The following is a 24,439-nucleotide window of genomic DNA, read 5'->3' as shown; positions in this document are numbered from 1 at the left end:
AGCCTCCAAAGTCAGGAGGGGTCTCTGCTCCATCTGTTTCTTTCTAAATCACTTATTTCCAAGTGCAACACAAGGTTGCATTTTTTAAAAAAGACACATTCAATTTTGCATCTTAAGCCTTGGCGATGTGCATTTAAGTTCACCTTTCAAATGAATTTAGACTTACAGATATTACATTCCTAATACGAGCAGTACAGAAGATGTGTATGGTCTCAGCCAAGTGACTCGACGTTTATCCACTTCTGTTCGTTTGATTACATTTCAGTAACATGCTTACAAATAAAGACATACTTGCTTTAAAACATACTGTTGTTGTTGAACACAAAGTAACTACATATTAGGTTTTGGTGTTTGATACGGAGAAAGAATTTCAAAAACCAGACCTGGTAAATTTTTTTTTTTGACACAGAGTCTTGCTCTGTCACATAGGCAGGAGTGCAATGGCACGATCTCGGCTCACTGCAACCTCCGCCTCCTGGGCTCAAGTGATTCTCCTGCCTTAGCCTTCCGAGCAGCTGGGATTACAGACGCCCATCACCACGCACGGCTAATATTTCTATTTTTAGTAGAGATGGTGTTTCACCAAGTTGGCCAGGCTGCTCTCCAACTCCTGACCTCATGATCTGCCCACCTTGGCCTCCCAAAGTGCTGAGACTACAGGCCTGAGCCACTGTGCCTGGCCCAGACCTGGGAAATTTTGAAAATTGCCACATGTAATCCAAAAGTGTGACCAACTAAAATCCTTTCCTCAGCTATAATGTTGATTGCGACTTGATAACTGATCTGTGGTGGCTCTCGGATCCCTGTGTGTCCTCAGGGCTCCAGGAGCACACGGACCCCTGGGCGAGTCCCTCCGACCCCACAGCTCTTCATCCCAACGCTCCCCGGCAAGTGCTTCTGAGATGGTATTGGGGGTGTTTCTGTGTTTTACTGAACATATATACTTCAGGGACAGGCCACAGAAATAGGAGAATGCCCATATTTAATTGCCTAATGCCTCCAGCAACACTTTACTCCCCCAAAAGTATTTTTGCTTTAAAACAAAATAGAAATGTCATATGTTTTTTGCCTTTTTATTTGGTCAAATCAATAGTGACTATAACTGAACCAAAACATGGCTAAGTAAATCAAAACTACTTTCTTTTTTTTTTTTTTGAGACGGAGTCTCGCTCTGTGGCCCAGGCCGGAGTGCAGTGGCCGGATCTCAGCTCACTGCAAGCTCCGCCTCCCGGGTTTACGCCATTCTCCTGCCTCAGCCTCCCGAGTAGCTGGGACTACAGGCGCCCGCCATCTCGCCCGGCTAGTTTTTTGTATTTTTTTAGTAGAGACGGGGTTTCACCGGGTTAGCCAGGATGGTCTCGATCTCCTGACCTCGTGATCTGCCCATCTCGGCCTCCCAAAGTGCTGGGATTACAGGCTTGAGCCACCGCGCCCGGCCTAAAACTACTTTCTTCTGGAAGTTTATTTTGGATAAAATAATTGAAGACAGATTACAATGAGACACTGTACAATAAGAGTAGAAAATAATTTAGGAGGGTATTTTAAGCACGGATTCCGACACATTCATAAACATGTTTGCTCCCAAACTCTTACAAAAGAAAATAAGGTTTTTCTCCATCAAGAACAACCCAGTTACACCAGTAAATCTTACCAGTTCTGAAAATCTGAAGCAACTGATACTCTATTAAATGTAGAAATATTGTCTACTCAAAATATTTGTAATATTATGCAGTGACAAAAATTTCCCACATCTATATAGGGTTAACCATAGTTTTCGGCAAAGCAACAAGTGCTTTACTTATTTTGTCTTTTTCAGTTTATACTGAACTCCAATTTCATGAAACCACACTGTGCCAAGCCAGGAAATAAAGAGCAACAGTCTAGCCAAGCCACAATCAAACGGATACTATCTCCTGTCCTTTTTGCCAGCTTTCCTCTTCCCAGAGAGCAAGTGCTTAGGCTTCGTATCGAACACGTGTCTGTCTGCCTCCCCTTTCTTCCCCAGCCGGTTCATCTTCTTCTGGGCATTCTTCATCAGAGTCTTGGCTTTCTTCACCATCTAAAAGGAGGAGAAAAGATGAAGTATGTTCATGGCTTAAAACCAATTTACCATTCTGAATTTGAACTACTGGGTAACAATCCGTTTTAATGGCTCCAGTCTGTTCAGTGAAGAGACCCTGTAACATCTCTTTTCTTTTTTTTTTTTTTTTTTTTTTTTTTTTTGAGACGGAGTCTCACGCTGTTGCCCAGGCTGGAGTGCAGTGGCGCGATCTCGGCTCACTGCAAGCTCCGCCTCCTGGGTTCACGCCATTCTCCTGCCTCAGCCTCCTGAGTAGCTGGGACTACAGGCGCCCGCCACCACGCCCGGCTAATTTTTTGTATTTTTAGTAGAGACGGGGTTTCACTGTGGTCTCGATCTCCTGACCTTGTGATCCGCCCGCCTCGGCCTCCCAAAGTGCTGGGATTACAGGCTTGAGCCACCGCGCCCGGCCTACATCTCTTTTCTCTTAAGCCCAGCACGGTATCTGCAGGAACTCAATGAATATTTTTGCATAAAGACTGGATGAAAATCATACCTAGGACAAGCTTTACACCCAGGACTAGCTACATTTTAGACCTAGAAGGTCAGAACACATCTGTTTTAACTCCCTCTTATACAACCTAAGGACTCAGGCCCGTGAACCTGTTTTGCTCAGGTCTGACTGACAAGTGGTAATGCCAATATTAACAGCCAGGTTTCAAGATGGCAACGGCACAGAGGAGTGAAGCTCAGGCTTCTATGAAGGAGACTGCAGTTTACACACAGACTTTCTCCTGCATCTCCATTGCCACAATGTTGAAACTAAAAGTTGTTGTGTTTAATAAAAGGACATTTCACCAAGAGAGACTGTACATCTAAAGTGTCTTTGCCAAAAGACATTACAAATGAACTAAATGTGACTCAAGCTCTCCACCTGGGGGGAACAATTCTGCAACCTAAGGATGAGCAGGATCACCTGCCAATCGACCCAGGAGTTCCCTCTGGCTGTTCCTCCCACGGGGGGCTTCCTGGGACTTGAGGTCTCCTGGTGCTCAGCAGTGGCCACTTCCTGGCCCTCTTCAGACAGCGGGGCCTGAGCCCAGACTGCCGGTGCTGTCAGACCATGCTCTGGCCACCCTCCGCAAAAGGAAAGTGCCACGGAGGGGTCCATCCGGGGCAGCTGTCCAGGGGCGTCCACTTGTACCCTGGCCCATGCTCTCCTCTAAAGGATGCCACAAAACAAGGGCAGGCAGTGCACACAACCCCTGCCATAGCTCCTGCAAATGGCAACTGCTGGTGTTTGCCCTGAACCCTGTGCAATAAACAACAGAGGCTGTCATTTTATCACATTACACAACACAGAGACTGACCTTGACATCCCTAAGACCAGAAACGTCACGTGGAGTTCGAGAGCAGCTCCGACTCCGGGCCACAGAGGACGGGGGAGCGGAGTCTTCCCGCTTTCTTTTCCTAGTGACACTCCGGGATCTTCTTGCCTGGACTGCGTAGTGGGCCTGCAAAGCAGGGAAAGCAACGCTGAGCTCTCAGGACCCCGGCCCCGCTCCCAGGCTCAGCGCTCAGGACCCCGGCCCTGCTCCCGGGCTCAGCAACAGGCATGAGGTCACTCCAGCAAGAGGGGAGGAGAAGAGTGTTTGAACCATTACCACATGGGCTAAAGATCTTGAAAATACATATTTTCATATTAGTGACACCATCTCAAGTTCACATTAGTAACAATTTCACATTAATTGTTGGTCAAATATTCGCTTAACAGAAGCTGCTTTATGTAAGAAAGCTGATTTTAACTCCACTTACAGAAACTTAGAACTCTCATTTAAAAGTGATTATTAGAGTATAGCATCACAATTTGTATTTCAGACATAAATAATGCTCTGTCCCTCATCGTCCCGTTTTGGGGGTTACCGATATGAACACAAAGGGACAACCATCAGACAGAAACCATCAGACAGAAACTGCAGACTGCACATCTAGAGGACGGGGTCTGCAGCCACACCCTGGGCACGTCACCGCGCGGCCTGGTGCTGCGGTGGACACACCCTGGATACGCAGAGAGCTGCCTCCTGCGGGCTGTGAAGCTTTTTATTTTTTTTTTTGAGATAGTCTTGCTCTGTCGCCCAGGCTGGAGTGCAGCCTCAACCCACCACTTCAGCCCAGACCCAGGGTCAGGGAATCCTCAACCCAGCCCCAGGGCCAGAAAAACTCAAAAGACGAAAACTGGAAGCTCTCATTTCTTTTGCTGTCATTTCCCACGGCTTTCCAAAACCCTGGTTTGTTTTCTTCCTTTCCTTCCCTTTTTCCTTCCTTTCTTTTCTCTTTTTCTGAGATGGAGTCTCACTCTGTCACCCAGCCTGGAGTAGAGTGGCGTGATCTCAGCTCACTGAAACCTCTGCTTTCCGGGTTCAAGCAATTCTCCTGCCTCAGCCTCCTGAGTAGCTGGGATTACCGGGATGCACCACCACGCCCGGCTAATTTTTTGTACTTTTTTTCAGTACAGACTAGGTTTCACCATGTTAACTAGGCTGGTCTCGAACCCCTGACCTCATGATCTTCCAGCGCGCCTTGGCCTCCCAAAGTGCCTGGATTACAGGCATGAGCCACCGCATCCGGCCGGTTTTCTTTATTAAAAAGGTGTATCCAGCCACATAAACACATGAACCGCCCCCACACTCACGTCGTCTTTATCGTCCATGTCAACACCAAGACTGCGCATCTCCTTCTCCAAAACTGTCCTCTGAACCTGAAAAGGAAAAAAAGAAATATTTGCTTTAAATTAGTTTGATGAAATGCTGGAAAAAACTTAAAGACAATATATATGTATATATATTTTGCAACAATTATACTTATTTTAGAAGTTGCAATTTTTACTGGGCCTTGCTTTCATGTTTTTGGAAAGCTCAATTAAATCCCACGGAAACTAACATTTACGGAGCAATTGCCATGGGAAGCATCAGGTATCCTCTACGTCTGTCTGCTTTTCACCACCACAGCGGGGAGAGTGTCCTCTACGTCTGTCCGCTCTTCACCACCACACGGGGAAGAGTGTCCTCTACGTCTGTCTGCTCTTCACCACCACACGGGGGAGACTGTCCTCTACGTCTGTCCGCTCTTCACCACCACACGGCGGGGAGTGTCCTCTACGTCTGTCCGCTCTTCACCACCACACGGGGGAGAGTGTCCTCTACGTCTGTCCGCTCTTCACCACCACACGGCGGGGAGAGTCCTCTACGTCTGTCTGCTCTTCACCACCACACGGGGGGGAGAGTGTCCTCTACGTCTGTCCGCTCTTCACCACCACACGGGGAAGAGTGTCCTCTACGTCTGTCCGCTCTTCACCACCACACGGCGGGGAGAGTCCCCTCTACGTCTGTCTGCTCTTCACCACCACACGGCGGGGAGTGTCCTCTACGTCTGTCCGCTCTTCTCCACCACACGGGGGAGAGTGTCCTCTACGTCTGTCTGCTCTTCACCACCACACGGGGGAGAGTGCCCTCTACGTCTGTCTGCTCTTCACCACCACACGGGGGAGAGTGTCCTCTACGTCTGTCTGCTCTTCACCACCACAGCGGGGAGAGTGTCCCCTCTACGTCTGTCTGCTCTTCACCACCACACGGCGGGAGAGTGTCCTCTACGTCTGTCCGCTCTTCACCACAACACGGGGGAGAGTGTCCTCTACGTCTATCCGCTCTTCACCACCACACGGGGGGGAGAGTGTCCTCTACGTCTGTCCACTCTTCACCACCACACGGGGGGGAGTGTCCTCTACGTCTGTCCGCTCTTCACCACCACACGGCGGAAGAGTGTCCTCTACGTCTGTCCGCTCTTCACCACCACACGGCGGAAGAGTGTCCTCTACGTCTGTCTGCTCTTCACCACCACACGGCGGGGAGAGTCCCCTCTACGTCTGTCCGCTCTTCACCACCACACGGGGGAGAGTGTCCTCTACGTCTGTCTGCTCTTCACCACCACACGGGGGAGAGTGTCCTCTACGTCTGTCCGCTCTTCACCACCACACGGGGAAGAGTGTCCTCTACGTCTGTCCGCTCTTCACCACCACACGGGGGGGAGTGTCCTCTACGTCTGTCCGCTCTTCTCCACCACACGGGGGAGAGTGTCCTCTACGTCTGTCCGCTCTTCTCCACCACACGGGGGGGAGTGTCCTCTACGTCTGTCCGCTCTTCTCCACCACACGGGGGGGAGTGTCCTCTACGTCTGTCTGCTCTTCTCCACCACACGGGGGGGAGTGTCCTCTACGTCTGTCCGCTCTTCTCCACCACACGGGGGGGAGTGTCCTCTACGTCTGTCCGCTCTTCACCACCACACGGGGGGGAGTGTCCTCTACGTCTGTCCGCTCTTCTCCACCACACGGGGGGGAGTGTCCTCTACGTCTGTCCGCTCTTCTCCACCACACGGGGGGGAGTGTCCTCTACGTCTGTCCGCTCTTCTCCACCACACGGCGGGGAGTGTCCTCTACGTCTGTCTGCTCTTCACCACCACACGGCGGGAGAGTGTCCTCTATGTCTGTCCGCTCTTCTCCACCACACGGGGGAGAGTGACCGTCTCCATCGGAGGTGAGACACTAAAGCTGAGGTTAGCGAGGCGGCCTAAGGCAAAGGCAGTGCGCCAACCTCTCTCCTCCCAGAGATGGCTGAGCCCCTCCCAGAAAAGTAAAAAAATGTCCAAGTCTGCCATAACGAGTCACTTGCCACCATATGAAAACTGTGTGTTCAAACAGGAAGACCCATTGAGAGGCATCCTGAATGTCAAGTGACTTCTCTGGTGACATGTTAACCGCCCTGCATGTGGGCTTTCTTTTCCCCCCATCCCACCCTGCCACAGAGCCAATAAATTGCCTTTTGTAGGTTTCTGTAAATTGCTAAAGAGTCCAGATTTAATGCAGAAATTAAACAGGTTTCTGTAAATTGCTAAAGAGTCCAGATTTAATGCAGAAATTAAACAACAAGGCCGGGCGCGGTGGCTCAAGCCTGTAATCCCAGCACTTTGGGAGGCCGAGATGGGCGGATCACGAGGTCAGGAGATCGAGACCATCCTGGCTAACACGGTGAAACCCTGTCTCTACTAAAAAATACAAAAAACTAGCCGGGCGCGGTGGCGGGCGTCTGTAGTCCCAGCTACTCGGGAGGCTGAGGCAGGAGAATGGCGTGAACCCGGGAGGCGGAGCTTGCAGTGAGCTGAGATCGGGCCACTGCACTCCAGCCTGGGCGGCAGAGCGAGACTCCGTCTCAAAAAAAAAAAAAAGAAATTAAACAACAAGAAAACCAGCCGGGCGTGGTGGCTCATGCCTGTAATCTCAGCACTTTGGGAGGCCAAGGCAGGCAGATCACTTGAGGTCAGGAGTTCGAGACCAGCCTGGCCAACATGGTGAAACTCATCTCTACTAAAAATACAAAAGTCAGCCGGGCGTAGTGGCAGGTGCCTGTAATCCCAGCTACTCAGAAGGTTGAGGCAGGAGAATTGCTTGAACCTGGGAGGTGGAGGCTGCAGTGAGGAGAGATTGTGCCATTGCCCTCCAGCCTGGGCAACAGAGCAAGACTCCATCTCCACCCCCGCAAAAAAGAGAGAGAGAGAAAAGGACAGGAAAATGTTAACTGATAGCCTTAAATGTCTGTGAATCTTAAGTTACAGTTTTAATCTGTACAACTGCAAAAAGACTGGATCTAGAATAGTGCCAAACTCGAAGCTGAAAATCACCAAGAAAGGACACAGTAAAGAATATGAAAGATCAGGACGTGAGCAATCTTGCAAATCCATAAACCAATAAAACAAGAATGTGCAATCTTATGGCCATGAATGGGTGGAAAGTTGTTATTCAGCAATGATCACACAGGAATCCAATCTGCAAAAACGAGATCACACCTCTTTGGAAAGACACAAACTTGCCTTCTTAGCAGTTCGCGGCATCCTGGGTCCCTGTGTATTCTTTTCTTTGGACTCCAGAATTTTCAACTTCTTTTTCTCTCTAATCTGATTTGCCAGCTGTCGGATTTCCAGCATCTCCTCATCTTCACTCTCAGATTCACTGTCATACTCTCCAGCAGCTGTTCTCAGCTCTTCTTCTTTTTCTAATTCTTCCAATTTCTTTAAAAATAGAGTTGTAATTAAACAAAATTAACAGTGAGAAAACCCCTAAGTCAGTGAGTGTGGCAGTGTGTATATATGAGCTATGTTTCCCTGCCTCGAAAGACAGAGCGATTGTCCTGGTCCGGTCCCACCTGGGCCCTGCCTACGTGCCATTTACCTCACAGGGAGGGTTCTGTGAAGAAAATGGAGACCACGTGAACGCCAGCTGCCAGCAAGTCAGGAACCGCTGTGCACCATTTCCCTTTTGTAAAACAATTAAATTCCAAGGCTAAAAATGTGCAGAGACTGCCTCCTTCACTTCCAATGCTCCCAGCAGACACACAAAAGGAACTCAGTCCTGAGAAACTGAATTTGTGCCACATCCCATGTATCCGTTCTAATGTCACCCCAAATACAACATCACTGGATACAAATAAGACAAAAATGAAAACTAAAATACATGCTTGTTTATCACACCCTAATGAAGCAACCCAGTCAGGAGCCCAACAGGCAGACGCGCCTGCGTGAGACTCTGGCCAGGAGTGCAGAGGGTGAGGCTGGGGGGCCAGGCCTCGTGGAAGCGGATGGCACGGGCACAGCTGTGTCGGAGGAGGGGAGTCTCAAGGCTTCTCATGCCCAGCAGCGCGGACTGCAGAGGGGAAGAGGCTGGGAAGGCAGGCGGCCACTGCAGGGACAGTGAAGGCATGGGCTGGACGGGGGCCCCAGCAGTGGCGAGAGCAGATGCCCTGAGGCCACTCCTCCAGCATCAATGAAATTGAGATGCTGCCCCCAGAATCTGCTATCCCAGAGTCTGCTATGGAGGCACAGGAAGCACAGAGACCATGAGACTGAAAATGCAAATTCAATTATGGAGGGCCTGTGGGAACCAAGGAGTGGAAACGTGGGACATGCAGAGGGCAAGTATTATATAAAGCATGTTTCACACAGCTCAACTGAGAAGGCAGGATAACAACTAATGGAGGACACGGTTTAAGTATGTTTTCGTTTTTTAAAAGGATGAGTAAAACTTGTGGACATTTATATGCTAAGAAAAAGCATGTAGGGAGGGGACTGAGGCAGGAAAAAGATGTGACAGAGGAGAGCTCCCAAGGAATAGGGCCCAGCAGAGCAGAGCCCATCCCTGCCAGAGTCTCGGGGTGGGGAAGAGGTGCAGGGGGCAGAGTCAGGATCGAGGGGACAGGCCCAGAAGCTGTGCTGCTATCTTCCAGCAGTAATATTATGACAAAAAGGAAAACAATCCACAATTTAAAAAGTGACACGAACCTTCATGATGGCTGGATCAATATAATCAGCTATATTATGGCCTTCCCAGATTTCTGGTATCTTATCATGTTTTTCAGACGAATTCATTAAATCCCAATACTCTAAAGTTAAAAAAACGGTGGTTACATTTACAGCAGTTTTTAATATCTTCAAGTACTACGTGCGCAAAATGAGTTGTGACTGATGGCAAGTCAGCAACTCCACCGCAGAAGAGAGCACGACATGCAATTCCACGTGCAGCAGCACCAACAGCATCAGCCTCACTCAACACCCACACGCAGAGAAAGCTACAAAAACCACCCCACCGCCCCAAAACAACAGGAAACAACTCCCACATCACCCTCACTCAACACCCACACACGGAGAAAGCTGCAAAAGTCACCCCACCGTCCCAAAACAACAGGAAACAACAGAAGAACTCCCACTGAGTGCTATCAGTATGCAACTTTTTTTTTGAGACAGTCTCTCGCTCTGTCATCCAGGCTGGAGGGCAGTGGTACAATTTCTGCTCACTACAGCCTCGACCTCTCAGGGTCAAGTGATCCTCTCATCTCAGCCTCCCGTGTAGCTGGGACTACAGGCACATGTCACCACACTCAGCTAATCTTTGTATTTTTTGTAGAGACAGGGTTCTGCCATGTTGCCTAGGCTGGTCTCAAACTCCTGGGCACAAGCAATCCAGTGTTGTGATTGCAGGCGTGAGCCACCACACCTGGCCCTCAGGATGCAACTTTTAATCTTGAAACTGACAAATAGACTGAAACGCTTTTACTCATTAAAGTCTTTCCCCCCTTTTCTGAAATACTTCACGTTCAACTGGCATTTTATAATAATGATCCCACTCTGGCCCTTACTCTGAAGATCCAAAATATAATCATCTCCCATTTCCAGCTCAAGATCTCGTTCCTGCAATGGAAAGAGAAATTATCATCAGCTTCCTTTTGCCGTTCAGATCCAGAAATGCTCTGCCCCTTGTCACTCGAAACAATCTTTTCTCCAATCCCCTCAGTATCAGTGGGGTTCCCCTTCCATTTCTGGTAGGAAGGCTGTTTCTTATTTCAGTGCCTGTGGGGCCCGCCTTTGGGTTCTGGTAGGAAGGCTGTTTCTGGCCGTCTGTGGACTGTCCATCCTACTCATGCATTGTATTCATGGCCATCTTCCCTCAAGCCAAAGAGCTCCATGAGAGGGGCTTCTGCAGGGGGACTCACTGCTGTGTCCGCAGCCTGATGGGGCCGGTGCCTGGGCACCCGCGCCTCCTGTTCGATGCCCCAGGCCCCCGCGACATGCACACACAGCCTGCCTCCCCCAATGAGAACACCGGGCAAGAGCTCCGGCTGCATACCCTCTTCTTCTTGGGCTCCTCAATTTCCATCCTCTTCCTGCGAGCCACCACTCCGTCAGGGATGAAAGGAGGCCTCTCCTGAGAAGACACCACAAAAAGTATTTATGTGAAATGGGCCTCTCCTGAGAAGACACCACAAAAAGTATTTATGTGAAATGCCTGCTGAATGAGAAACTTACAAAGCCGAAAAGGTAGAAACAAATTCCCTATGTGTAAGGGGTACGGAAAACCATACCCAGACCAGTTAAAACCAACAGATTATTTTAGGGGCAAGGACAGGGTTTCGGGGTCACTTTGCGCAGAGACCAGGAGGACTCCACACAGTGATTCCAAAGTTTATCCAGGAAAAACAGAAATCATGATTATCGTGAAAAATTACGGAAGAAGAAAGTGGTAAGAAATAACACTGGATCAACAAATGAAAGAAATTTAGACATAAACTCAAGTGCATATAAGAATTCAAGGGAAAGACAAAATTTCCAATACTCAGGTCAGAAATGCCGACCACTTGGAACGGAGTGCAACCTCCACCCTCACAACAGAACCAACTCAAGACATGGTGAAGACTATCTAAAAAAGCTAATTTTTAATGCAAGGATAAAAGATAAATTTTTTTTTTTTTTTTTAGACAGAGTTTCACTCGTCTCCCAGGCTGGAGTGCAATGGAGTGATCTCGGCTCACTGCAACCTCCGCCTCCCGGGTTCAAGCAATTCTCCCGCCTCAGCCTCCTGAGTAGCTAGAATTACAGGTGCATGCCTGACTAATTTTTGTATTTTTAGCAGAGATGGGGTTTCACCATGATGGCCAGGCTGGTCTCGAACTCTTGACCTCAGGTGATCCACCTGCCTCGGCCTCCCAGAGTGCTGGGATTACAGACGTAAGCCACTGCACCCAGCAAGAAAATATACTTTTAAAATGACTTCGGAACGAACGGTAAGCCTTTCTATGTACAATGCAAACCCAAAGAGCCAGAAATAAAATATTAATATATTTTACTAGTTTAAAAATGTACAGCATATTTGAGGTTAAAAAGGCAAGTGACAAAAAGAGAAAAAAAAATTTACAGTGTATCTAACAAGAATCCAACCTTTGTAATATAAAAACAACCAATCAGTGAGAAAAACATAAACAGCCTAAAGAACTCTGAAAAGGCCAATAAGCAGACAGACAAGCTCAACCGCACCCATCATTACAGAAACACACAACAATAAAACCATCTTTACACCACAAGACTGACAGAGTGAGCACCCGACCACGTCAAGGACACAAACAGAGGGAAGGACACGGCCTCTGGTGTCAGTGGAGCACACACCAGGAAGGCGTCTGTGGGACAGGAATGCTGTCCACACCACACTGTGAAGTGTGGACACATTTGCAGTAAAACATGAAGACACAGCATAACGACGTGTGCCCATCCACAATGGACAAAACAATGAAAATTTATTTTATTTTACTTTTTTATAGAGACAGGGTCCCATTACGTTGCCCAGGCTGGTCTCGAACTCCTGGGCTTCAGTGATCCTCCCACCTTAGCCTCCCAAAGTGCTGGGATTACAGGCGTGAGCCACCTCCCCGGCCAAAAAAATGAAAAATTAAAGAATGAAACAGATTTCCATCTGTGTTTAAAGAACTTTTTAAAAATTAATCTTCTATGTCAGACACATTTCTGGAAGGATAAACGGCGGCCGTGTCATGCAGTGAAATTAATCTTCTATATCAGACACATTTCTGGAAGGATAAACGACGACCGTGTCATGCAGTGAGAAACGGGCGCCATGTGGCACTTTGCACTTTCTTCACCTTCTTGATCCTTCACTGTACACAAGGAGGTGAAACTGGGGCCCACCCACGATATCCACCTGCGAGTGTGTGAAGCTGGATCTGAGGCTTCTGGAAAAGGCACATGGACGGCACCTGCTGACAGCGCAGAGCCCACAGCAGTCCCAGGAGCCGCCTTACCTTATCGTCCCTCCTGGTTGGGACAGCCAGGTGCAGTCTATTCAGCACCTCATTCACTTTATTTCCCTTCATTTTGGTTTCCACTCGATGAGCCAAAAGCCTGTCGCAAGCCTAATAACGTAAAAAAGAAGGCACAGTCACAAACACATCCTCCAGCAGCCTCTGGCTGCAGATTCCAGGAGAAGCCACAGATCAGAGCCACTGAGACTTTTCCCTCAAGGTAACTAACATGTAGGGGCCACACCCTCTGAGGCCCAGGCGGAAGCGGCCCTGAGGGAAGATGCATCTTCAGTGCCTGGGCCTCACTCCCACCACAGTGACCCCGTGCACAGGCGCAGGGCACCCTCCAACTGCCCTTCACAAACTGGAGGCAATGTTGCCCCTCAGGACTCTAACCCGAGCAACAAATCCCTGGGTGCAACCACGGCATCAGCAGCGCCTTCTTTTTTTTTTTTTTGAGACGGAGTCTCGCTCTGTCGCCCAGGCTGGAGTGCAGTGGCGCGATCTCGGCTCACTGCAAGCTCCGCCTCCCGGGTTCACGCCATTCTCCTGCCTCAGCCTCCCGAGTAGCTGGGACTACAGGCGCCCACAACCGCGCCCGGCTAATTTTTTTTTTTGTATTTTTAGTAGAGACGGAGTTTCACCGTGGTCTCGATCTCCTGACCTTGTGATCCGCCCACCTCGGCCTCCCAAAGTGCTGGGATTACAGGCGTGAGCCACCACGCCCGGCACCTTCTTTTTTTTTGAGACAGAGTCTCGCTCTTGTTGCCCAGGCTGGAGTGCAGTGGTGCGATCTCGGCTCACCGCAACCTCTGCCTCCCGGGTTCAAGCTGTTCTCCTGCCTCAGCCTCCCGAGTAGCTGAGATTACAGGCATGCGCCACCATGCCCGGCTAATTTTGTATTTTTAGGAGAGACGGGGTTTCACCACGCTGGCCAGGCTGGTCTCGAACTCCCGACCTCGGGTGATCCGCCCGCCTCGGCCTCCCAAAGTGCTGGGATTACAGGCACGAGCCACCGCACCCGGCCAGGAGTGTCCTTTTCTTTGAGATAAAAACAACATGAAGTAGAAAGTAATTAGGACAGCACGTGAAATCCAGCAGCGGACTGCCTCCTGCAAAAGCTGTTCTGCTTTTCAGACTTTTCTCCCTTCTACGTCTGAACAGGTTCCATAAAAATAATTTTCACTGTACTTGCTACTGAAATACTAGAAGGCCAGAGACAACAGCTGCTTTAGGGTAAAGTTGTTAGGGGTGACAACAGCAAAGCATCCCCTCAAACCCCACTGTCCATCGGGCGCAGGGAAAGTGGGTCTTAGAGGGGTCTGTCTTCACGCCTCGCTCTCGCACGCCACCCGCCTCGCTACTGCGAGGGCTCCACGTGTAATAATGTCTAGAAAGAAAACTATTTTCTCCCCATGACTGACTTGAATCAAACAAGAGATAGTAAAAAGACTGATACCTGACTTAAGGCAGCACTGACCTCTGTTTTAACTTTAATAACACCTTCCTCAGTCAGGGTGCTGGTCTCTATTACAGGGAATCCTTCAGTCTGCAAATCTGTAAATATTTTCTGGGAATACAAAGAAAAAATGAGAGATGTATTATTTATTTCCAGTTCCCTATGGAACAAACTGTACAGTTCTGCAAATGGAGGTTGCAAATGTGAACTGTTCAACATCTGTGGCTGTTTCAAAGTCTTAAAAAACAGACATATCCTAAAAACAGTTATTTTCTTCATATTCTTCTATGATCAAGAAAATACAAATGACATCAACAAGATGGCTGACTCGTAGCCCTTCACAACTGTCCCCTACAACAAAGGCAATCAGAGTAACGAACAACTACGTGTTAATAACTGAGGGGGAGCTCCAGAGGGCATCACAGGAGTGACAGGCACACCCTGGTGAGTAGAAAAACGATGAAATACAGCCCAAAGAAAACACTGGGGGCCAGGCACGGTGGCTCAAGCCTGTAATCCCAGCCTTTGGGAGGCCAAGGCAGGCGGATCATGAGGTCAGGAGATAGACACCGTCCTGGCTAACATGGTGAAATCCCGTCTCTACTAAAAATATAAAAAATTAGCCAGGCGTGGTGGTGGGCGCCTGTAGTCCCAGCTACTCGGGAGGTTGAGGCAGGAGAATGGCGTGAACCCCAGAGGCAGAGCTTGCAGTGAGCCGAGATCGAGCCACTGCACTCCAGCCTGGGCGACAGAGTGAGACTCCATCTTAAAACAAACAAACCAACCAAACAAACAAAAAAAACGCTGGGCTGCCAGCAATCCCCCCACAGCTGGGATGCAATGGGTCCCAGGAGGAGGTTCTCCCTACAGCGAGGGGTAAGCAAGAGGATGGCAGCAGCTCCCACCACCACTCTGGACACCCACAGCCCTCACCACTAGAGTCCCCTGGCGTCCTCGCAGCTGAGCTCCCACACAGAAGGAGCTGACACTGGGCCCCGTCTGTTGGGCCCATGGGGTGGCTATACTCCGTCATCTTGGGACTGGAACTACAGCTGCAGTACGTCTTGCTCAGGGGAAAGTGGTCACAGCTCCCCTTCATCCCTGAGGCTAAACTGCCTCCAAACTACCCAAACCTGGTGGCCCAACATCCCCAAGCCAGCTGCGAGCAGCTGCTACACCCTTCCCAGCAGGGCTTGGTGGAGGCGGAGCCCCTTCCCAGCAGGGCTTGGTGGAGGTGGAGCCCCTCTCCTGACCCTTGCCCCAGCACCGAACGGTACCCTGCCTCCTGGTAAATAGCACTGTGGCCTCTCCGGGCACCCTTGTCTCCCTGCTGCCTGAGCTGAAGCAGTGCGCTGCCTCCTGGGAAATGCCCAGAATGGTCACATATCCCAGCACCTACACTGAAGAGATACCTTGTATCCCAAGGAAACAGTGCCTGGGCCACCCAGAAGAGTCACAACCCTCAGGCCCAAGCTGATCAGCCATGCACCATGGGGAGGAGCTGACATTGTACTCCACGTCCCAGGGAAACAGGGCAGGGGCTGAGCTGAGGCACCTGCCCCACCAGGCAAACAGCTCCAGCACCTGCTCCCTGGAGCTGCAGAGTCACCACTCTTTCCAGGAAACAGAGTCACTGCTGTCCTCCTCCCTGTCCTCCAGAGCCCAAATGACAGCTGGACTGGTCCATTCTGGGGTCCTTGCTACCACCTCGCTCAGCATCACAGGGTCTGGGATACTGCCGGGCCCCACCATCCCAGGGTTACCACTACACAGTGCCTTATCCCCTCAAGCTGACACTAAGCCCTCCCTACTGGCTCAGGTTTCTGAAGTGCAGCTCTACCCTGCTTCCCAGGCTCAAACCTCCAGAGTACTTCTTCCTTGGAGTCAGGCCAGGACGGTGCCCTGACCCCATGGGTGGAGTCACAGCTACAACCTGGCCCTGTGGGCCTAAGCTGCTAGGAGTGCTTCAGGATCACAGATCCACCACAGAGAGTAAACCTGCACCCCAAGGCCAGATACCATGATAGGCACACAAGACCCTAAGGCTAGGACCCCAGTCCCACAGCTACTCTGAGTACCTGTAGCTGGAACCCAGCACCATAGCAGCTGCTTGTAGACCATCTCAGACCTGACACCCAGAAAGATCCCTTCAGATAAGTCCCCTATTGTGGGAAAAACAAGAATAGCAGGACCCCAAAAGCCCTTGACACCAAGGACATTAAAAACGTACACCACTGCTGGCACAAACTTCCAGAGCTGAGGCCACTAAGCCACCCAGTTATTGCCAACATTTCATGGAGGTGAGGAAGCTGTACAGAAACAATATCACTGCTCCTATCCAGAAAGTCATGGTTCCCTTCCCAAATGGCACCTTAAAACCCAAGTGAGGTGAAAGTCTTTCTCCACGAAAGCCAATCTAGAAGAAAGTATAAAAGAGGCCATTGTTCTACCAGATACAGAGACATCAATGAAGGGACACAAGAAACATGAAAAAGCAAGGAAATAAGAAATCATGAAAGGAATATTAACTCTCTAGGAACAGACTCTAATGAAAAGGAAACCATGAGTTGCCAGAAAGAGAATTCAAAATAATTTTTTTTGAAGGAAACTCAATGAGAAACAAGAAAATACAGATAGACAATTCAACAAAATCAGGAAGGCCGGGCGCGGTGGCTCAAGCCTGTAATCCCAGCACTTTGGGAGGCCAAGGCGGGTGGATCACAAGGTCAGGAGATCGAGACTATCCTGGCTAACATGGTGAAACCCCGTCTCTACTAAAAATACAAAAAACTAGCCGGGCGTGGTGGCGGGCGCCTGTAGTCCCAGCTACTTGGGAGGCTGAGGCGGGAGAATGGCGTGAACCTGGGAGGCGGAGCTTGCAGTGAGCCGAGATCACGCCACTGCACTCCAGCCTGGGAGACACAGTGAGACTCCGTCTCAAAAAAAAAACAAAAAAAAAAAAACAAAATCAGGGAAACAATTTCATGATATGAACAAGAAATTAAATTGAGACAGAAATTATAAAAAAGAGCCAAAGAGAAATCCTATAGCTGAAGAATTCAATAGATGAGAGAATACAATAGACAGTTTTAACAGCAAACTGGATGAAGCAGAAGAAAAATCTCTGTCATTTGAAACTACCTAGTCAGAGAAAAAAAAAGCAGTAAGAATGAAAAAGAATGAAAGAAGCCTACAAGATTTACAGGAAAACATTAAGAGAATACACGCTGGTATTATGGGAGTTCAAGAAGGAGAAGGGAAAAGGCTTAATAACCTATGTAATGAGATAGCTGAAAACTTTCCAAGACTGGGGAGAGGTACGGATATCTAAAACCAGGAAGTTCAAAGATTCCCAAATAGAGTCAGCCCAGAAAGGTTTTCCCCAAGCCACATTATAGTCAAACTGTCAAATGTCAAATACAAAGGAAATTCTAAAAACAGCTAGAGAAAAGCTTCAAGTCACATATAAGAAAATCCCCATTAGACTAACAGCGGATTTCCTTGCAGAAACTTTGCACGCCAGGAGAAAATGGGGTGATATATATTCAGTGTGTTGGAAAAAAAAAAAGAAGACTGCCAGCCAACTATACTACATCCAGCAAAGCTATCCTTCAGAAATAAGGGAGAAATAAATTCTTTCCGAGAAAAGCAAAAACTGAGAGAATTCATCACTAGAAGACCAGCCTTACAAGAAATACTTAAGAAAGTCCTACATCTGGAAGTGAAGACGATAATCACTATCACAAAAACATGAAAAAGTATCCAAGAAATTCACTTAACCTGTAAAGACACACATAGACTGAAAACGAGGAGATACAAAAAGATATTCTATACAGATGGAAACCAAAAGCAACACTCCTATCAAAAACAGTAAAAAGAGACAAGAAGATCATTATATAATAATAAAGGGGCCAATAATACTTGGGGACATCAACATCAGGCTCTCAACATTAGACAGATCCTAGGCAAAAAAGAATCAACAAATATTGGATTTAAAGTGCACTGTAGGCCACGCGCCGTGGCTCACACCTGCAATCCCAACACTTTGGGAGGCCAAGGCGGGCGGATCACTTAAGGTCAGAAGTTTGAGACCAGTCTGGCCAACATGGTGAAATCCTGTCTGTACTAAAAATACAAGAAATTAGCTGGGTGTGGTGGCACATGCCTATAATCCCAGCTACTTGGGAGGCTGAGGCAGGAGAATCACTTGAACCTGGGAGGCAGAGGCTGCCTTGAGCCGAGATCGCGCCACTGCACTCCAGCCTGGGCGACATAGGAAGACTCCGTCTCAAAGAACAAAAAAAAGTGCACTGTAGACCAAACATCTACTGAACATGTCATCCAACCGCTGCATGATACACATTCTTCTCCTCAGTCCATGGAACATTCTCCAGGATAGACCATATGTTAGGCCAAAAAACAAATCTCATCAATTTTTAAAAATTAAAATCATGTCAAGTATCTTTTTTTTTTTTTTTTTTTTTAAGACTGAGTCTGGCTCTGTCGTCCAGGCTGGAGTGCAGTGGCCGGATCTCAGCTCACTGCAAGCTCCGCCTCCTGGGTTTACGCCATTCTCCTGCCTCAGCCTCCGGAGTAGCTGGGACCACAGGCGCCCGCCACCTCGCCCGGCTAGTTTTTTGTATTTTTTAGTAGAGACGGGGTTTCACCGTGTTAGCCAGGATGGTCTCGATCTCCTGACCTTGTGATCCGCCCGTCTCAGCTTCCCAAAGTGCTGGGATTACAGGCTTGAGCCACCGTGCCCGGCTGTCAAGTATCTTTTCAGACCACAATGGAATAAAACTAGAAATCAATACCCAGAGAAACTTTCAAAGCTGTAAAAAAAGAAACCCATGGGAATTATAAACATGTCCCAGAATGACCAATGGGTCAATGAGGAAATTAAGGAAGAAATTAAGAAGGTGATGCTGACATGGCTGGTCCAGGACCACAATTTGAAAGCCACTCTACCAATGCATGCTTCTAAAAGCATTTATCATGAAGGACGCCTATTAAAAAGGGTTGTAGGACCAGGCGCAGTGGCTCACGCCTGTAATCCCAGCACTTTGGGAGGCCAAGGCAGGTGGATCACGAGGTCCGGAGATCAAGACCATCCTGGCTAACACGGTGAAACCCCATCTCTACTAAAAATACAAAAAATTAGCCAGGCGTGGTGGCGGGCACCTGTAGTCCCAGCTACTCAGGAGGCTGAGGCAGGAGAACCCGGGAGGCAGAGCTTGCAGTGAGCCAAGATCACGCCACTGCACTTCAGCCTGGGCAACAGAGCCAGACTCCGTCTCAAAAAAAAAAAAAAAAAAGGGTTGTAGGATTCAATTAGTTTGAAAAATTATGTCCACCAATACTGCCTGCCTCTTGGAGAAAGCTAGCAGGCACGTCTCACTCATAGATCCAGAAAGCCCCAAATTCCAAGATCCTCCTTCTCCTTCACTCAATCATTCGTTTCCAAACTCATTTAATCACAGAACCTGTTTTATGAATTAACACCTGTGAGTACCCTTCTCCAACAGTTCTCTCCTAAGTAATCACATTTTCCAAAAGTTCAGCCCATCAAATACAGATAGTTCTACACACTCAAGAACAAAGTAGGAATCCAGAAACCTATGTTTTAGTTTTAGTTTGCCAATAACTACGTTTTTATTATGTCATCTCACTAAACCACTGAGGATATTATCTCAACTATAAAATACAATTGTGGACTAGTATAGCTAAAATTCCTTCATCTCAACTTTGGTTGTCTGAGATGAGAATTCAGAATTGGTAAGTAAGAAATATTCAAAATATTAACGTGATTTACCTGATCATCTTCAGAAAGTTCAGCTATTCTCTTCACATCACATTTGTTGGCTACAACTATGAGAGGCTAGGCAAGGAAGAAAAATAATGAAATCATTATTCTCATACTGCAGGATATGAAGCAAAACATGAGTGACCACACACACCTTGTTGATGAAGAGAGGTCTGATGTTCTGGAAGAGCTCCAGCTGCTCCCTCAGCCCATGCCCACACTGCTCAGACAAATCCATCACGTACAGGACCGCAGCACGGAGGTGGGCCAGGGCAGTGATGGCCTGCATCTCGATGGTGTTCCTATCCTCCAGAGGGTGGTCCAGGATCCCAGGAGTGTCTACAACCTAACACAGCCAGACCTTGTCACTGAAAGCACACTCACCCACAAGCTTCTTGTCCAGCACATCCCAGAAGTCACTCACACATGCGCAACCAGACCTAATAATCTTATAGGAGAATCGTGTTAAAAAAAAAAGTAGGGCCAGATGTAGTGGCTCATGCCTGTAATCCCAGCACTTTGGGAGGCCAAGGCGGGTGGATCATGAGGTCAGGAGATCGAGACCATCCTGACTAACACGGTGAAACCCCGTCTCTACTAAAAATACAAAAAACTTAGCTGGGCGTGGTGGCGGGCGCCTGTAGTCCCAGCTACTCGGGAGGCTGAGGCAGGAGAATGGCGTAAACCCGGGAGGCGGAGCTTGCAGTGAGCTGAGATAGTGCCACTGCACTCCAGCCTGGGCGAAAGAGTGAGACTCCGTCACAAAAAAAAAAAAAAAAAGTAGGTCTCCTAAACACCATAAAATAAAGCAGTGAGAAAAAAGTACATATTATTTATTTAAACATCAAAACAGGGAGGAGGAACCCTGTAGAGCTCAATGAAATGCTAGCCATGACACTGAGAGAAATGACTCCTCTTTTTACCAGTGACATCACAAAACACAAAAACTGGGATAACTGAGAACCCTCCCATGTCTTAGGAATTACTTTCTTCACAATTTATAAAATTATAGTGTGAAAACATTGCTTCATGCTTTTTATTTATTTATTTATTTATTTTTGAGACAGTTTCACTCTTGTCGCCCAGGCTGGAGTGCAATGGCACAATCTCGGCTCACTGCAACCTCTGCCTTCCAGGTTCAAGTGATTCTCCTGCCTCAGCCTTCCAAGTAGCTGGGATTACAGGTGCCCACCACCACGCCCAGCTAATTTTTGTATTTTTAGAAGAGACAGGGTTTCGCCATGTTGGCCAGGCCGATCTTGAAATTCTGACCTCAGGTTATCCACCTGCCTTGGCCTCCCAAAGTGTTGGGATTACAGGCGTGAACCACCGTGCCCGGCCTGCTTCATGCTTTTAAACTGTATATATGCCATTTCTGATAACAGAGTTAGAAATGACACAAAGAGAATTTCATTTTATGTTAACAAAATGCAGAAATCCACACTAGCAGCTGGCTGCCTCCCCTGAATTATATCAGAGACATGTGACCTGTTCTTATGCATCCCCAGAGCTCAGACGAGTTTTTCTTATGATGATGAAATTTCAAGTTCTTGATTACCCTAGATAAACCAATATATTTTTTCTGTTTAAAGACAAGACTCTCACCAAGTGCGCGTGACTCACACCTGTAATCCTAGCACTTTGGAAGGCCAAGGTGGGCAGATCACCTTAAGTCAGGAGTTCAAGACCGGCCTGGCCAACATGGTGAAACCCCCTCTGTACTAAAAAAAACACAAAAATTAGCCCGTCATGGTGGTGCGCACCTGTAATCAATCCCTGCTACTCGAGAGGCTGAGGCAGGAGAATCACTTGAACCTCGGAGGCAAAGGTGGCAGTGGGCCAAGATCATGCCACTGCACTCCAGCCTGGGTAACAAGAGTGATACTCCATCTCAAAATAAATAAATACATAAAAATAAAGACAAGACTCTTACCTGCCAACGTAGATACTTATAATCCATGTGCCCAACAAACAGAGACTTGGTAGTGAACGCGTAGGGCTGGACATCCACGTCTGCTCTCGTCACCTGAAACAACAGTGAGAACTTTCAGAATCACCTCATTTCCTCTGTGTCCACAGGGCATCTGTGTGTTTTAACAAGACTAATTTTGGGTAGGAAAAAACCATAGAAGAAACCTCACACAATAAAACGGCATCAAAACAGGAGCCTGGTCCCTCTTCCTTCACACCACCAGGCCAAGGACTGGGGCACGAGGACAGCGTGAGGGCCGGCATCTGGAGGACGGCCACCAGCTCCCCTCACCCTCCCACGTCCTGCCCCACCGCCTGCAACGCCCTCAGAGCTCTTTATGATGACAGGAATGTTCCGTCTGCACTGTCCAAACGGGGCCACCAGTCACGCACTGCTAACCAGCCTTCAATATGTGGCTCATGTGACTGAGGAGTTGAAATTTTCATTTTGCTGAATTAAACTGCAATTTAAGAGGCCACCTGGTCCAGCAGCCACCAAATCGGCCCCAGAGCACTGGCTCACTGTGGCAGGTTCACAGCTGACAAGCATTTGAAACATCAGCAAGGACCCTGCAGAGCTTTGCTGGTCACCACGTCACAGCAACCTATAGACAAAACAAAACTTACAAATCGATTTTAAAGCAAAAGTGATCTTAAGGAGGGTGGAGTCGTTCATGCCTGTAATCCCAGCACTTCAGGAGGCTGAGGCAGGAGGGTGGCTTGAGCGTGGGAGTTTGAGATCAGCCTGGGGAACACAGTGAGACTCCGTCTCCACAAAAAATAAAAAAACTAAACAGGTGTGATGGCGTGCACCTGTGGTCCCAGCTACTTGGGTGGCTGAGGTGAGAGGATTGTTTGGGCCCAGGAGGTTGAGGCTGCAGCGAGCCAAGTCTGCACCACTGCACTTCAGCCTGGGCGACAGAGCAAGACCCTGTCTCAAAAAGCAGAAGAAAAAGTTTCAACAAAAAGAAATAATTTTTAAAATTAAAAATAAAGTGATCTTGGCACCGAGTAAGTCATAAATTTTCTGGGCACATGAGCTGCTGCTGGTTGTAAATTCACATTTCAAATGTTGCTTTGCCTCTTCCTGGGTCCCTCAAACTCAGCCAAATTTTCCTGAAGAACCAAATGACCGAGTCTCTTAAATGTTACGCTCAAATCCTAGTCAGTGAGCTCACCCAGGGAAAGAGCGACTCGGCACTGTCCCTCTACTGGACCATGTATGATTTCATGTGAAAGCTGACACAGCAACCAAGGTAACAGATCACCCAGAAGCAGCCGCAGACGGGAGGACCTCAGCTGGGCGAGTGTCACCTGCCACCAGAGCCCCCCTGGCATAGCCATTCCAGGACAGGCCAACACCACCCAAGAAAACCTCTCCAGTTGTCAACAAAAATGCACTTACATGTCTCAAATTCCTTAGAAATCACAGGACACACACAAGAACAAAAAGTAATGGCTTCTGTAATAGTAATATAAATGTAGATACAGACAAAGTCAATCCTCTCCAAGAGGAACTCAGGTGTGCTCAGGCACTGGGGCCTCCTGCAGACCAAGGCAGTGTTTACTCAAGGACCAACTCAGAGGCCAAAATTATTACCAAGGCCATCCTGAATCCCACGCAGTCAGAATACAGTAACGCTGACCTAAAATCGTCAGATTATTTGCTTTACGATAAAAAACAGACCAACCTTATTGATGAAACTGGACTTCCCAACATTTGGGTACCCACACAAAAGCAGAGTCCTGGTATTTGGATCAATGGTTGGCAAACGGGATAAATGCTGACGCACTGTGAAAATATGAAAAGTTCAAATTAAAAAATTAAGCAACTCAAAGTGTAAGATTTGCTTTCAATTTTCTTTTCAACTTAGTTACAGTCCAGGCCTGTGGTGATATTAATCTTACTCCAACTTTTGTAACGCAAAAGTGATGGAGAAAATAGTTGCAGAGAGTAACTGTATATATATAGTATATTCAGTAGTTATTTCCCAAGTTTGGCTCTAGTAAGAATCATATTCCTCAGCCCTTCTAAGCCCATGTTTTAACTCATTAGGTGAAAAGTGGGGCCAACAGCATCTCTGGAAGTGTCCAGATGATTCTCATTAGCAAGATGACATTAGGGAAACAGTGTACTTTGAAGCCTGCATGCCATGCCGTTCTGGCTACACATGGGTTACTGCCATTCTGCCACCTCATCTGTAAGACACATGGCTCCAGGGTGGCATCCCTTGGGCCATCACAAAGACCACACAGATCTGTAGGAAAGCACCTGCAAAGCGTCCACGTCTCATAGATTTTGTTTAAAATGATTTGCAAGATGCAGGAGGGATATGAAAACCAAATGAGTCAAAATAATTTGTCATGTAAGAATACACACAAATAAATAGGCAAGTAATTGTTTCAATAGAATCCTACTACGTTAATTCAGAAAGTCCTATTAAATAAAAGTATTTTTTTGGCCAGGCGCGGTGGCTCAAGCCTGTAATCCCAGCACTTTG

The 24,439-nt window shown here is 48.0% G+C and overlaps 1 protein-coding gene across 3 annotated transcripts in view; it reads right to left on the bottom strand.

Moving 5' to 3' along the window:
• Positions 1–1,059: 1,059 nt before the first annotated feature.
• The window catches only part of GTPBP4 (GTP binding protein 4), a 31,045-nt gene continuing 7,665 nt past the window's right edge, over positions 1,060–24,439 (bottom strand). For 2 of the 3 annotated variants that reach the window (XM_028825914.2, XM_077945650.1), the window contains exons 5-17: positions 23,630–23,730; positions 21,901–21,993; positions 20,122–20,313; positions 19,977–20,042; positions 14,186–14,275; positions 12,706–12,816; positions 10,746–10,823; positions 10,258–10,309; positions 9,404–9,504; positions 7,940–8,137; positions 4,713–4,778; positions 3,391–3,534; positions 1,060–2,059 (exon numbers count right to left, since the gene is read on the bottom strand). In XM_028825914.2, the coding sequence (XP_028681747.2) occupies positions 1,907–2,059; positions 3,391–3,534; positions 4,713–4,778; positions 7,940–8,137; positions 9,404–9,504; positions 10,258–10,309; positions 10,746–10,823; positions 12,706–12,816; positions 14,186–14,275; positions 19,977–20,042; positions 20,122–20,313; positions 21,901–21,993; positions 23,630–23,730 (1,445 nt within the window). In that variant the 3' untranslated portion in view covers positions 1,060–1,906. The remainder of the gene's footprint in view (positions 2,060–3,390; positions 3,535–4,712; positions 4,779–7,939; positions 8,138–9,403; positions 9,505–10,257; positions 10,310–10,745; positions 10,824–12,705; positions 12,817–14,185; positions 14,276–19,976; positions 20,043–20,121; positions 20,314–21,900; positions 21,994–23,629; positions 23,731–24,439) is intronic. The other variant, XM_028825915.2, reaches the window with a different exon arrangement.

This window comes from Macaca mulatta, chromosome 9 (assembly GCF_049350105.2).
Source record: "Macaca mulatta isolate MMU2019108-1 chromosome 9, T2T-MMU8v2.0, whole genome shotgun sequence".
Lineage (NCBI taxonomy): Eukaryota > Metazoa > Chordata > Mammalia > Primates > Cercopithecidae > Macaca > Macaca mulatta.
Note: the sequence above shows the minus strand (reverse complement) of the source record. Positions and strands in the feature narration are given on the sequence as shown.